The 16,462-nt window shown below is 43.5% G+C and overlaps 1 protein-coding gene across 3 annotated transcripts in view; it reads right to left on the bottom strand.

Annotated features, from left to right (window-relative positions):
• CDC42BPA (CDC42 binding protein kinase alpha) overlaps window positions 1–16,462 on the bottom strand; it is a 797,672-nt gene that overhangs the window by 622,528 nt on the left and 158,682 nt on the right. For all 3 annotated transcript variants that reach the window (XM_085613029.1, XM_085613030.1, XM_085613031.1), the window contains exon 2: window positions 13,395–13,486. In XM_085613029.1, coding sequence (XP_085469155.1) covers window positions 13,395–13,486 — 92 coding nt within the window. The remainder of the gene's footprint in view (window positions 1–13,394; window positions 13,487–16,462) is intronic.

Below are 16,462 nucleotides of genomic sequence, written 5' to 3'. Positions count from 1 at the left end.
TTGATACTGTACACTGGCCCTTCATGAGACGGGTCCTCTTAAAATTGGGCTTCGGGTGAAACTTCCGGGCGTGGGTCGATGTCCTATATACGAATCCCAGAGCTAGAGTACAAGTAAACTGTGTTAAATCGGCTGAGATTCCCATTCGGTGGGGGACTAGACTGGGTTGCCCGCTGTCCCCCCTGCTTTTTTCGCTTGTTCCAGAACCCCTAGCATGTCAGATCAGAACGCACCCAGACCTAACAGGGATCCGGAACCCCGAGGGTATGCTGCCAGATGAACGTATCTCACTCTATGCAGATGACATTCTGTTGTATATAACTAAACCGCATACGACGCTCCCAATTATTTTGAACAAACCGAAGAATATGGTGGGAAGGCGGAATGTAAGATTAACTGGGGAAAATCAGTCCAATAGGGGGCTACGTTGACATGCAGTTTATACCAGCTTGTCTCCCGGTGGTTGAGGGAGGCTTCAAATATCTGGGACTCTATATTTCCAGAGATGTACCATGCTGCCTAGCCCAAAACATTCAACGAGTCCTAGCAGACTTCCGGAGTGATGTGTCTCAATGGTGACGCCTCCCCCTGACACTGCTAGTAGGGTGGCTATGTTTAAAATGATCACCCTACCCAAGCTGCTCTATATTCTCCAACATACGTACTATAAACTACCGAAGGCAATATTCAATACAATAAATTCCGAATTGCGCACTTGGTTGTGGGATGGAGTCCACCCTCGAGTGGCGCTGCACACATTGCAACGTAGCCAATACAACGGGGGGATTGCTCTACCAGATCTCAGGGCCTACTATAGGGCGGCACACCTGGTGGTTATTAACGAATGGGGACACATGCCACAAAATCACCCCACATACGCGCTAGAGAGGCTCCTATTTCACAAACACTCACATCTCCACTACATTTATGGGGGCCAAGGGACGAGACACCTATTGCCCGAAACGCAGAGAGTGATCAAGGCATGGAGGAAGGCCGAACGAGTGATGCAATGGGAAAAAAGGCTAACAAAATCCCCACCCTTATGGGAGGGTAGACCGCTACCTGAGCTTACAAAATTGCAGGGGTTTAAAGGTTGGGATGCTATAGGCATCAGTAACTTGGGAGACGTAACACGACAGGGTGCATTGACAACAGGATGTGGGAGCACACCGCTGACCTCTCAGGCAAGGTTCACCCCTGGCATTCTGGGTAATGCAGTTTCTTGCAGATCGCTCCGATATTTTCAAGTGTTTCACCAAGGTTGGCGCAGATAGTGCTGATCTCTAGACACGTGTTTCTGGTTTATTAACCGTCATCAGTAGAGAATACAGTCTTGTATTTTGGGGTTTGCTGAGAAGGCTGCCAAGGTCCGGTACCTCTGACTGGCGCGCAGGTGCTTTATCCTCGAGATCGGAAGAAACTGCATTTCCCAGAATGCCAGAGGCGAACCTTGTCTGAGAGGTCAGCGGTGTGCTCCCACATCATATTGTCTATTTAAAGTACTCCCGTGAGTCATTGAGCTGACGAGCTCGTGGATGAAGCACCTGCGCGCCAATGAGAGGTACTGGACCTGATGTAATGATTGGCAGCCTACTCAGCAAACCCCAAATATTGGCTGTATTCTCTACCGATGACGGTTAATAAGCCAGAAACACGTGTCTAGAGATTAGCACTATCTGCGCCAACCTTGACGAAACACTTGAAAACATCGGAAGAAACTGCATTTCCCAGAATGCCTGGGGCTAACCTTGCCTGAGAGGTCAGCGGTGTGCTCCCACATCATATTGTCTATTTAAAGTACTCCTGTGAATCATTGAGCTGACGAGCTCGTGGATGAAGCACCTGCGCGCCAGTGAGAGGTACTAGACCTGATGTAATGATTGGCAGCCTACTCAGCAAACTCCAAATATTGGCTGTATTCTCTACTGATGACGGTTAATAAACCAGAAACACGTGTCTAGAAATCAGCACTATCTGCGCCAACCTTGGGGAAACACTCAAAAACATTGGAAGAAACTGCATTTTCCAGAATGCCAGGGGCGAACCTTGCCTGAGAGGTCAGCGGTGTTCTCCCACATCATATTGTCTATTTAAAGTACTCCTGTGAGTCATAGCTCGTGGATGAAGCACCTGTGCACCAGTGAGAGGTACTGGACATAATGTAATGATTGGCAGCCTACTCAGCAAACCCCAAATATTGGCTGTATTCTCTACTGATGACGGTTAATAAACCAGAAACACGTGTCTAGAGATCAGCACTATCTGCGCCAACCTTGGCGAAACACTCGAAAACATCGGAAGAAACTGCATTTCCCAGAATGCAAGTGGCGAACCTTGCCTGAGAGGTGAGCGGTGTGCTCCCACATCATATTGACGACAGGGTACATTGATGAATTACAAACAGAATATAGTTTGGTGACTACGCAGCACTATAAATATGTACAATTTCGACACTCTTGGCGGGCACAGAAACCGGATATTGTGAATCTCCCAGAATATGCCTCGTTAGAGGGTTGGCTACTACAGGAAGAGATGCAGAAGAAAGCGGTCTCCTGGACCTACAAAACTATACTACACAATATGCCTGACAGACTAATGACACCCCGGGGCAAGTGGGAAGACCTTGTAGGTACACTAGAAGATATAGACTGGGAGATGGCCCTGATGCACCCCAGAGAGGTGGCGATTAAGCTCAGATTGCGACTAGTCCAGTTCAAAATCCTACACAGGGTATACTATGACCGGGTGAAACTACATGCAATGGCAGGGCAGAGACGCCGGAGTGTTTGCGATGTAGTACAGCCAGAGGCTCCTTCACTCATACGTTATGGGACTGTCAACAAATAAATAGTTATTGAACATGGAAGTGCAAGAACTGAACAATATATTGCACGTGCAAATCCTGATGGACCCCAAATACGTTCTGTTAGGTATCCACACAGATGTTGAAATTTCTAGATACCAACTTCTACTTAGTAACCTTGGTCTCATAGTGGCTAAACGTGATATAGCTAAGCACTGGGGGAGACCTGAGTTTCCCACACTAAAGGAGTGGCGGAGTGGTATGGATATGTATATGGGAGCCGAAAAGACTGTATATAAAGCAACGAGATGCCCGCGAAAGTTCTGGAAAATCTGGCATCCATGGCTAAGCTATTATAATTTAGAGATGGAGGAGGACGAGGGGGATGCACTGGACAACATCCGAAGCAGGGCAGGGGTGGGGGTTTCGCTCTCCTATATCCTCACTTAGTTGAGGGACCTGTGAGATATCTAGTACAGGGGGGAGAACTACCGGGGCCGTGCTGGGGAATCGTGATTCTGTTAATTTTGAATCCCCTATCATTTGTACACCTCATCACTTGCAACAGATGGTTGCTGCCCGAGATGTACCTGTTGAGTTGTTTTCATGTTTCATTAAAAAACACAATAAAAATATTTATAAAAAGGATTTATATTGGAGCCGGGAGGGGGGTAGAGATGGGGGGAGAGAGAGAGAGAGATGGGGAGGGAGATGGGGAGAGAGATGGGGAGAGATGGGGAGAGAGAGAGAGAGAGAGAGAGAGAGAGAGAGAGAGAGATGGGGAGAGAGAGAGAGAGAGAGAGAGAGAGAGAGAGAGAGAGCGAGAGAGAGAGAGAGAGAGAGAGAGAGAGAGAGATGGGGAGAGAGCGAGAGAGAGATGGGAAGAGAGCGAGAGAGAGAGAGAGAGAGACTGTCTGTCTGTCTGAGAGGTAGAGTGTTATAATGAGCTGGAACTATGATCCATTACAGTAATTTCTGACTGAACCTAAAATGTACGACATAGTAGGGTAAAGGTTTTCTTGCCACCACAGTACGTTGGCAATACGCTATACTTACTAACCGCTTTAATTCTGATCTGCCTACAGCTGCCTAAAATGATTCTACGTATTTTACATAAAGAAACCACAGCTGCACTATGCCACCTTATTTCTTGGGTTCTCACTGAATGCAGTGATACGTGTGCAGTGCTCACTACTGCATGTTATTCTCATCCAACCACTGTTCACAGCCCTGAAAAAGCTCCAGGAAAAGAGCCTCCAGGGGTAAAGCATGCATTGGCTGGCCGCAAATCGAATTGTTGGAACCTGCTGGAAGCACATCCTCATACCACATCCTTCACCATCAAAATCAGGAACCAAAACATATAGTATGGAAGTCTGCAGAAGGACCCCGTTTTAAACAAGAATCCTTATTGCTACTTTGGAGAGCAAAAGAAAGTTCCAAACAATGCTTAAAATGAAATACTAAATGAATTCAGGCTCACCCAATACGGCAACAGAACCTCAGAATAGTGCAGTTTTCTTAAACCATATAGCCTTAACATTGAATATAGAAAACAGAACCTTTGAAATAGGATGTATATGCTTTGTTGGACTAATACACTCAAGCCCCATTTGACATGCTGCTACATGTGTGTTCCGAGCATGTAACCCTAGGAGCAACCAACTGGTAACATAGGTAACAAGCTACTAATTGTTGTGGTAGATAATGCAAGGAGAGAGACCAAGACACCATCAATCACAGTCAGGCTATAGGAGCGCCTGCGGATTTAATGGATAAGTAAGCAACAGGGGTCTTGGCCTTGACTTCTCTTAACATAGACAATTTGCCCCACAAAGTCACTCTTAATTGCAATGGGTAGTATAGCATGTTAACTTCGGCCCCAGAGTCCAAAAATTCTCTCCTGATTTTCTGTAAAAGAATTCTCCTAGTAGCGGTCACATGCCGGGCACAATACACTACCTCAGATTCTGGTGCAGTACTTTTTACTTGTAAGTGGTACATTGAAGGATCGCATCACGGTGGGCTTCATCATGTAAAATGAACAACTAGTACCAGAAGTATTGCTGTCTCCCAGCCTCTTCCGCCTGGGCAATCTTTTAGCTCATTTTAGCGATATGGGCTGGGTGTTGCCAGAGATGGACACTTCAGCCCTCAAAAGATTCTCTATAGACCAGGATTAGAAATCAGGAACAGTATGGCAACATCCCAGCAGGCGAATGTTAGATGTTTTCCTGTGCTACTTGTGTGCCAACAAGATCAACCAACCTGCTGAAATCAAATAATCGCTTCTCACGGCGCAGCAGGAATGGCTCTCTGTGAAGGCATCTGGTTACTTGACATTCCAGTATGTGAAATGGCTGCGTTTTGTGCTAATGCTACAGACAACCCGACCTTTCCTTGGAAGTCCCATGAGCAAAACTTCAGAAAGCTCACCTTAAAATTCCACTCATCAGGGTCAAACAGCAGCTGGTCAGGCAGGTCTGTGTGTGTTCTGAACTCCTGCCAGCTGGGTACCACAAAAAATGTTAGTCTTTAGCGCTCATGTCCGGAGCTGCAATGCCTGTGTTTAGGGTGCAACAAATAGGTACTCCTCCTGCACCTCCATCCCCAAAATTAAACTCCTGCAGCGGTGCAGTTGATGCAGATCAGCACACTCAAAGAAAGAAATATCTTCAAAGGCAGAGAATGAGCGTTCAGTTCAAGGATATGTCAAACCTGGTCCTTATGACATACATATCTGATTTTTTTTTAAAGTATTACAATATAAAAGGCCACATTATTAAAAGGGGCCTGAAGCAGAAGGTCTTCATGAAGGCCCGGCTCTCCAGTTCACCATCACTGCATGGGCGACCGAAGCCAAAAAGAAATGGGGATCCCTTACCTGATTCTAGCCTCAAACAAGAGCACATTAGTATGATGTGTGTGGAGCAGGGTAGAGCAAAAGCAGGGACAAGATAGGCTATTTTTTCCAAAGGTGCCTCAGGAATCCGCCTCGTAGGGTTTTGACACCTAAAAAGCCAGGAAGAATCCTGCAGAGCTACAACATTCTTCACTGAGAGTAGCCACCCCACCACTATCTTCAACACAGTGTCTCTGAATAATAAACCCAAGGCTAAAAACAGACCACATCTGGCCACTAATATTCTGAGAACAAAAAACAAATATGTTCCTGGCAGATGGTTTCTGGAACATCCTGAAGTTATTAAACACGCTCCAGCCAATTGCCCAGGTGGGAGTAAATATAAAATAGTTACACAAGAAAGTTTATACCATCATTATAATGTTGTTATGGGCTCAAGACGTTGAATGAAAAGTAAGCCTCTTTCTTAGCAATCTGCCCACCATGTTCATACCTCGCCGATGGGGTCCTGGAAGTACCCTTCTTCAGGTACACAACGGTGCTGCTATGTGTTTCCATCAGACAGGGTATAAGCCAATATATCCATCTTGAAAGACTCCCTCGGCATGTAATATATGAAGAGACCAATGTCTAAGATGGAGCAGAGACCCCTGACGCTTGTCTACTGCAACAAAACAGGAGTTAACCCTTCAGTTAATCTCTGCGTGAAGAATCAGCTATATGAACTACCTGCCCAATACCACATGTTTCAGGATCTTCAGAGCTTGAGAGAAACTAGCATAGAAGAAGAGTAAGCATTCGGAGGGACAGGGAGTCTGAACCCCTTTGCAAGCATTGATAGAACCATCGGTCCACGCATGAGCTTTAACCAGGGCTAGTCGTGTTCTGCTTTTCTCTCCTATGGAAGTAAGATAGATGAAAAGTTTCTACACAGCCTCGTCCATTAAGAAGGAAAAGTATCCATGCTAAAACCACTCTTAAAATAAACAATCGCCTGAACTTGACAATCTTAACCTTTTTCATCCAATTTCCCTCCTGTGTTATTGGGGAAACTGTTTCAGAAGCTTCCCTTTGCTCAGATCCAAAGCATCGAAGAAGGAAACGGCCTGCCGGATGCACTCTGGCCAGGATTTAAGGCAGAGCAGTGAAATTGCAGCACTATCAGTGCTTGGTAACCTGGGGAGACCAGAGGATGGTGGTGGTGTCAGGGAACTGGTAATGTTAGATCCCTCAGCTGCAGTGGACACCATTGATAATGTCATCCTGTTCTCCAGCTGGCTGGAGTTGGGTCAGAGGTCCCATATGTCTGTAGCTTAGGTCACCTTTAACAGAAAGATGACAGCCCAGTACCTTCCACCTCTCAGCTCACACTGGCCTTACAATGCCAGATTTTATTCAACATTTCCATGCACACCTTGCTAAACTGCTGTATCAGGGAGGGATTGCCTTCTTCATGGATGCAGACTAAATACAGCTGGTCATCTGCTTGTCACAATCTGCACACTCCGCTAGCGGAACTGGCTTTTCAGCCGATCTGACAGATTTCATATCGCTCATATGGTGATGGATGGCACTTTTTTTTTTATTTTTTTTTTTACTTTTTCTCTTTTTCGACTGAGCTTTTTGTCACCAAAAGCATCCTGTGCAGTTGCAATGCGGACACCTAATAAGTGGTAATAGTACCACTAACTGCTACTTCATCAACCTAACATGTGAAACATGGATTGCCAAAGTGTTTATCTGTTTCCTACAAATAAAACTCCAGATTAGACTATGGCATCTCTGTCTACCGGGAAGCACCAATCAAACTACGGTCTGCAGCTGGTTCAAAGTGTGACGGCGACGCGGCTTTGGAGTTTGCCCGGGCCTATTATTCAGGTGCTCTGCTAGCACCTTGAGCAGCATGAGTACTCTCTACAACCGTGATCATCACCCAGATGAGCATCGGTCAAACCTCCCCAACGTTGCTACAAATATATATAATATCATGGAATGCAATCTGTCAGACTTTCTCAAAGTCAGAAGAGCTACCTGCAAGGTAGAGTCGCAAAAGCCTGGAATATGTTCCTGGTAGCCCCACGTGCGTAACCATGCACGTCAAGTATTCACAGACAACCTACCTTTTGTAACAAGTAACTTTTGTTTGTTGAGTTTCCAGCAATGTAACCAAGAAACTTTGCAGCAGTGTGCTCTATAAATAAATATGAACTTAACAAAGGACGTCTGGTATTTCCATCTCTTCCTACTGGCAAACCTATTCGGTCTAGGGTGCTGCGTGGAAAATCATGAAACCCAAGCAGGACCTTGGAGCTATCCCGTTGTGGTGGCTCGCCTGAAGAAGCATGCCAGGGTCCCGCCAATAAGATGCAGTGCTGAAGAACCGGAAATGACATCATCATGCATGAATACCATCATCATCTGTTATGAATGTCATTTGAACATAAAGTCGTTTTGGCCCCTCGGTAGCACTAGAGTATTAGGAATGACTGACTGTCCAGCCAGTGTTTCCTGAACTTCTAGTTGATCGAGATAACACAACTAGCAGGCTTTTCTCATTTCACTTTACCCAAGCTAGCATACTTACAAAAAGTGAAGGAAAAAAATGTAAAAATTCACTCTCTGTAATGCGCAGTTGAGCGGGTTCCTGCAGCCGAGCGCCCTTGGAACACCCTATATAGCTTTACTTTTCTGGAGCGTTTCAAGCAGAAAAATGCATGGCATGTGCTGAGGTACACTTTTAGGTCGGACCTGTGTTTTTACTGGCCTTTTAATAGCTTCCCACATTTCCCACAAACAGTCTGCAGCTTGGCATGTCAACAAACTACGACTGCTCCTCCCTGGGCGGAGGCTCAGCATCTGGTCGAGCAGCCCTTGCTCCTGGCAGGGACCTCAGTCCCAAAAAGATTTCACGGACACATGTTTGACCAAGACACACAGTGGAGGAAGGAAGAAAGACGGACAAACACCGCAGCTCCCGCCTAGTAATTATTCTATGTAAGCACCTCCATGCTGAAGCCTGCACCTGCCTTATTAAAGGAGGGGTTGTGGGGCTGGAACTGGGTAAGAAGCATTTTTTTGTTATTTATTAGAGTTTACCAAAATTACATATATCATTTACTGTCAGCCCTCTTTATGCATTGCAAACAAAAGGAGATGATGGACGGAGCGCTGAAACTTTTCAGACGCTCACCCCTAGTCACAGATCTGGGTTGAATCCATCATCGTTCTTTAGCTCACTTCACCACCCCAGTTCTGGCCCAGCCATAAGCCAAATCAGTCTTGACCCTGTTCCCCATCGGAACGGTCCAGCCCGTACCCCCAAGCCAGGTCTTCCCTCGACCGGAAACAAGCATCCTTGACCGGTTTCTGGGTAATACTCCTCATCAGCCAGGCGGCAAATGTTTGATTTGCTCTGCATTCTGTCCATCATCTGTGTCTCTTTTGCTTTCTCGCCCTAAGTGCACTGGGTATACCCAGACATGGGTCCCTTGCACACTTTGCCACTGGATTCAAGCTATCCTGGCTGATGACAGGTGTTACTCCGAAACCAGTCCCAGGATGCTTGTTTCCGGACCAGGAAAGACCTGGCTTGACAGTTTGGCTGGACTGTTCCCATGAGGAACAGGGTCAACACTGATTTGCAAATGGCTGGCTCTGAACTGGGGTGGTGAAGTGAGCTAAAGAACAGTTCCACAATTTATAGGAGCACTATATATATATTTTACATTCCACCAAGAGTCCAGAGTTACTCAAAGATACATCCAAAAATGTATATTGCTTGTATGCAAGCACACTGACAGCAAGTTGCTTTTAAATCAGTAAATGGCATCAGGAAAATATATTCAGATTTTATAATACTCAAACAAGCTGATTGTTTTTCATCTTCTTTATTTTCACTGAATGTGTACAAAAAGACAAGTGTAGATTAGGAACAGCCTACGTGTTTCGTCCCTGTTGTCTTGGCACTTCTTCAGGGCACTAAGAGTGAGCATTGCTTTTGAAGAATTAGTAGGGACAAACGGTTACAGATTCAACCCAGACCTGTAACTGGGGGTGAGTGTCTGAAACGTTTCAGCGCTCCGCCCATCATTTCCTTGTGTTTACTCTCTTCATGTATTGGCCTGTTGTGTCATTCTTGTTTCTTCTGCCCACTAAGCATGCAGTATGGGGAAAATAGACAATTTGCTAAAGTTACTTTGACTACCACAATCTACTCTTTCACAAGGAGTTCATCCACACTCCAAGTAGTTCCCTTAATGTTATGAGCTGCTATGACAACGCGTAATTTTACACACTAAAAACATTTGTACTTTAGCCGACTGCACTCCCAGACCTGTCTGCTGTAATATTGCATAGACAAGAAACTGGGAGTTAATGTTAAGAAGTCTAATGTGACTGTGCTTGGTCAGGAAAAAAGGAAAATCACCAAATGGCAGATATTGGGCCAAACAATAGATTGAGTAGCCACCTATCAGTATTTAGGTAGACATGAACCCCTCTCGTCTATGTTAGTCCAAAGCTGGATTCCCTGCTATTTGCTATGGATCAGTCATTTGAAGAGTTGCCAAGCCTGACTTTCCAACCAATACAACAGGTTAATAGATCTAAATTTAGGCCGACTACTTCATACGGCAATGAGACCTTTGTATGGACGTTTTCTAAATGGTATGATTAATCTCAAGGTAAATTATTCAGAATTATGTTTGGTTTACCTAATTCTGTATCACCAAGTCAGATCAGAATAACATTTTGTTTACTAAGGCAATCGTGTTAAGGGGGCTAATTTTTCTCAGACATGAATCTGTACTTGGCATGCAATTTAGGGAATGCTTAATAATCGCTTATGGTCATAAATAGAATTTTGGCAGACATGGTCTAGCAAGGAATAGACAAGTTATCAAGAGATGAATTCAACATACTTGAAGTCACTAAGTTGTGGACACAAGAGACTACATATTTATATTTTAATTCACTAGTGAATATTAAAATGAACACACTGCCTTTTGAGGCTGAATTCAAAGATCTGTTAAGGGGGAAATACTCAAAGTAAGTGTAAGAGTCCCATGTACAAGGTCAGTGCCAATTATACATGAATATTCCAGCATCAAAAGTCGTAATGGTAAACTTTCCGACAACACCTTGGGTTACTATTAGTGGGTGTGTTTTATTCCAGCACCCTAAATGCCGATCTCCAGGATTTACAAAAGATTATGTGAAATTGTTAAGATCCATATTCCATCAGCTACATTTATGGTCATGTCAAGCTGTAGTGGACAGCTGCATGAACGAAAGTAACAAGTAATTAATACGTAGCTTTGTTATGTTTATGAACTTGGTTAATAAAAAATTTCAACATAATATGAATTTATGTGCAAGACATCATTCAGAATAAGCATTAGTTTCATTTGCGTGAAGAAACACTTTCTCAAGAAGAAACAGAGGAGTTGATATTCGCCTACACCTCTTGTACGTCTTATAAACTCTTTTGGTCCGAGAAAGCTCCCAGTGTAAATCCACATCTCCCGTCAGAGTTACTAAGAAAGCACATTGGCACCATCCTATTGGCCAAGACCATCTATGGCATGAGATCAATCACTACACATCCCAGTAGCCAAATAGCTCAAAGAGAAGTAAACATGCATGCTCAACCTTGGTAAATGGAAGCTGAGAAGAAACTGGGGGTGCTCAAGCACGTAGTGGTTATCGTTTCTCAGTTTATGAATATGGGGTTTTCTATGAGGTGCCAGACAGGGGTGGAGTCTTCAGAATGTAAAGAGCAGGAACAGGGCAAGGGCATCAATATACCATCCAAGAGGAAGTTTCTGATCCATCTCTGAACCGATCAGGTGCCACAGCACCATCAGGCACAGGAGGTGCAATGCAGGCAGACTACAGACTTCCATTCTGTCAGTTAAGGGTTTTCAGTCCATTGAGGCAATGGCTTCCTTTTGCCTGACTCCTTCAGCTGGTTCCTATTCTTCTGGCTTTATAGACCCGTCCACGAAAGAACACTTTAATGGATGATTGCCCAAAGCTGAATTCATGAAAGGATTTTACAATATCTAGATAAAATAAATGCAATGAATTTAAATGATAATCATTTACATAGGCAGTGATTAACCTCTCATGAGATAGAGATATCATGTTGATTCAACCCTCAAGGACCAAGACTGGAGATTGATTGACGGGGGAAGCTCAAGCCTGAACTTTGGCCAGAGTGAATGTTGAAAAGTTACGATGACCGCCCGAGGCCTGCATGCATGTTGTTCTTCCTCCGAAGGAGGCGAATGCCACTCCAGTGAGGGAAAGATTGGAGCTTCCCCATTTATCGTAATTGGACACATATCACAACACTCCAAGGATGCTTGGATTCATACCAGTCCCAGTAACCATAGACAAGACGACTTCTGTCAATGTCAGCACGTGTAGCAGAGATTCACAGGCTCCTTCGTGTATGAGGCAGAGAACCTGCCATGCCCCCTAGTGAAGTTGTAAGGGGATGGATTGTGTCTCATCTGGATCTGTACAATTTGCACCGGTTCCATCTGACTTAGGGGCATTTACTGTCATCCCCGCGGACTTAGCTACAGGTACTGCCTGAGATGTTGCTGGATGTTGAGTGGCTGGGTTCAGTCGATTACAGTGGACCTTTCGCATTCCTGGGCATCTGGACCAAAAACATAGCATAACACTTCTCATTTCTAAGATGGTTCATACAGATACTCCCTACAGGCTAAATTATAATATGAAATATGATAGCACCTGCTCGTTCCAAGGCAATCGAGATCTGTCCATCAGATGTTTAAGTGGTTGATGGGTCCTCTATGTCTTGTCTCTCACTCCAGTGATTCAAGGACAGCCAAGATGTTGAAACCTCATTTTAGCTCCAACCTGACCTCACCAGATCTAGTACTTGCAGCTCCTGCACGACCATCAACTCCCCTTGTGACGAGTTTCACAAGCGACCCATAGAAAGACACTTTACTTATCCTTAAAATCACTCAACATAAACACCTGGTTGACTTTTTGCCATGGGACATCCATGGTAATAATCCTCTTACTTGCTACTTGATGTAGATTGTGTCCTTAACCAAATCTACCTAGAGGAATCTGGTTGGTACACACAGAACTTATTTGGCTGCCACTGACATCTACTGGAACAGACTAAGAAATATTTTTAAACTCGGCCTGAAGGCGTTATCTGGCAAACAAAGTTAGGGAGGAAACTGTGGACCACATTAGCTTACGCAGCAGCTCATACTGAAACCAGAGCTCAGCTGTAGCTGGAGTGGATGATGCACCTGAAAACCATTTCAGATGACCATTTTATAATTAAAATTCTCTGAATTTTGATGGTCAAAACTGATTCAGCAGGTTAGGGTGGACTCAGAATCGCATCCTTCTGTGCTCCATAAAATCAAAACAAGCAGATCCTCAATGGTGTATGTAACTTCACTGTGAAGCACTTCCATTCGGCGGGAATCTAAAATACTCCGTCCATGTTATTCATTTTACTACAAAGGAAGGAAGGGCCCTTAAGCTATTCAGTAGAAACATTATAAGATGTTAAGATTAAGTTTGGTGAAAGAAACTGCATCGCAGAAACTCATTGCATGAAAGTCAGGCATTGATGTTGACTTTGAAAAGTTAGGTACATAAGAAATTAAGAGCAGCAGAGAACATCAGCAGAGAAAGAGGATCCCAAGACATAAAAACAAAGTTTCTTACCTCACCAAAGGCTCCTCGACCGATCACCTTCAAGATTTCAAAATCCTCTTTGTGTAGTCGCATCTGCTTCACTTTAAACGTGAAAGGCTTGGCTGGAATAAAAATAATGTTTAGCATTAAAAAAACTAAAACACATATGCCATAGAAGCTGAACTGTGTATTTTATCTATCAGATTAGAATGCTATAAAAACATAAATTGGCACATCTATCAGATTAGAATGCTATAAAAACATAAATTGACACACGCAATCTCCAGTAATTTCCCTTTGGGCTGTTCTACTTCCTGTCGATATGGAAATAATCAAGATCTGACAGAACTCCAATAAAACACAGACAGCACTGGAACAAACAAATCAATCATATTTAAAGAAATAGAGCAGAGTCAAGTTCAAGGTTACTGCAACCAATCAAAGCATTGAGTCTGACTAGACTCAACCTGCTTTCAAGAGGCCCAGACCGGCGCAAATACACCCTGACCTCAGATTGTCAAAAGCACGCTCCCTATGGTATATTTACTATTGCACGATTTAACGCCCCCAGACCAACAGTCAGAGAGGGCTTTAAACATGACCACAAAACAACAGAAGTTTAAAGGGATGTGTATTCAAAGTGTTTCTTTGTTCACTGAATGACCATGTATATGTTTGTTTAATGTTGCATTATTTGTGACGCTGTAGACAGGAATGTCTTTATTAGGAGCTGGCCAGTGAAGATTGGTGTGGGGAAGGAGGGTGTAGGTGGAGGTGTTATAAGGGAAAGCAAGGGACCCTCACGGATGAGTAGGTATATGGTAAAGTGTGAGCAGGATTAATAATGGCTTCAAAAATAGAACATTTCCAGTTTAAATGCATATTTAAATGGAATTAGCATCCTACTTACTAATCAAGTAATCATTACTGTTCAGCTGAATGACAGCCCTCATGGTATCAAATACTAATAATAAGTTTCAACTTCCCCTTATTTAAAAAAAAACAAAAAAACTTTTTTAATGTTTCATTAACACAGATTAATACAGCGGCAAGTGGGAGAACAGTGCAATGCTCCCATGCCAAGGCATAGGTTCCGTTAATAAAAGATTGGGTTTTCATAGTTTGAGAACTTCACAAGATTTAAAAGAAGCAATTAGTGAGACAACCCTGGACTAAAAGTGTACTTGCAGTTGCTAAAAGTATTTTTGCAGTTGCTAAAAATATGCTTGCAGTTGCTAGAAATAGGCTTGCAGGTGCTAAAAGTATGTTCGCAATTGCTAAAAGTGTACTTGCAGTTGCTAAAAGTATGCTTGCAGTTGCTAAAAGTATTTTTGCAGGTGCTAAAAGTGTACTTGCAGTTGCTAGAAATAGGCTTGCAGGTGCTAAAAGTATGTTCGCAATTGCTAAAAGTGTACTTGCAGTTGCTAAAAGTGTGCTTGCAGTTGCTAAAAGTATTTTTGCAGGTGCTAAAAGTGTACTTGCAGTTGCTAGAAATAGGCTTGCAGGTGCTAAAAGTATGTTCGCAATTGCTAAAAGTGTACTTGCAGTTGCTAAAAGTGTGCTTGTAGTTGCTAAAAGTATGCTTGCAGTTGCTAAAAGTATGCTTGCAGTTGCTAAAAGTATGCTTGCAGGTGCTAAAAGTATGCTTGCAGGTGCTAAAAGTGTGCTTGCAGGTGCTAAAAGTGTGCTTGCAGTTGCTAAAAGTATGCTTGCAGTTGCTAAAAGTGTGCTTGCAGTTGCTAAAAGTATGCTTGCAGGTGCTAAAAGTATGCTTGCAGGTGCTAAAAGTATGCTTGCAGGTGCTAAAAGTGTGCTTGCAGGTGCTAAAAGTATGCTTGCAGGTGCTAAAAGTGTGCTTGCAGGTGCTAAAAGTGTGCTTGCAGTTGCTAAATGTATGCTTGCAGGTGCTAAAAGTGTGCTTGCAGTTGCTAAATGTATGCTTGCAGGTGCTAAAAGTATGCTTGCAGTTGCTAAATGTATGCTTGCAGTTGCTAAATGTATGCTTGCAGTTGCTAAAGGTATGCTTGCAGTTGCTAAAAGTGTACTTGTTGTTGCTAAAAAAGTGTACTTGCAGTTGCTAGAAGTGATTTTGCAGTTGCTAAAAGTGTGCTTGCATTTGCTAGAAGTATGCTTGTAGGTGTTAAAAGGGTGCTTGCAAGAAAAACAACTATGCAAACCCCCAACTTTTAGCACAAGAATTCACTAGCATTTTTTGTTTGCTGAAAAATTCCTCAACAAAGGAAATTGTAAAATGTTGCTCCTTTGCACACAGCTAATTACAAATTAGAAACAAGTCATGGCAAAGCCAACTGGCCTGGCCTATGCAAGTGAGCAGTGCTTTTTATTTGTTTCTGGAAGAAAATGCATTATGCAAAAAAAATGGCAAACAAAAAAGATATTTAAAAAAAGGAGTGGCCCAACAGCCCAGCTACGACCAGTGCTATCATTGATGTACACTTATTTTTAGGTGGATGTGTACATGATCAGGAAGAGAGCCAATGGCTAAGTGGGCTGACCCACTGCCCATGCAGTGGTGGGCGGAAGCACAATTTGAATGACACATGAACACACCAATGGATAACGAGAACCGATCTAAAACAACTGTATGGATTTATGTAAGTATGTATTTATTAGGACTTTTTGAAGAATAATGACAAGCATTGACAAAGCTAAAAGAGTTCACATTTGGGACATAACAGCAATTCCAATTGCTTATGGTGGTGTTGTACCGCGTTGTGCAGCATAGTCATAATAGACAACAAAAAACAAGCATGACAAGCATGATGGTAGTCATAGCAGTTCACTGAAGCGTTCATGCAACAGAACGCATGTGTGCACCTGCGGAGAGATGTGGGATCCATGTGTTTCAATTTTTTATTTACCAATACAAGATGGTGGACGTCACTTGGATTGGTAAATAACAAAATGAATATTTTTAGCACTAAAGCGCCAATTTAAAAAAAAAAAAAAGGACCGCAAATGTTGAGAGAAATGGAGGAGTCGTCAGGGGAGGGAGGGTTGAGCAACACACAGAGGACAAGAGGGGAAGAAGCACAAGAGGGAGACCACCACAGAAGCACACAGACAAGTGAGAGGAA

This window comes from Triturus cristatus, chromosome 6, assembly GCF_964204655.1.
Source record: "Triturus cristatus chromosome 6, aTriCri1.1, whole genome shotgun sequence".
Taxonomy (NCBI): Eukaryota; Metazoa; Chordata; class Amphibia; order Caudata; family Salamandridae; genus Triturus; species Triturus cristatus.
This window is presented reverse-complemented; position numbering and strand designations above follow the sequence as displayed.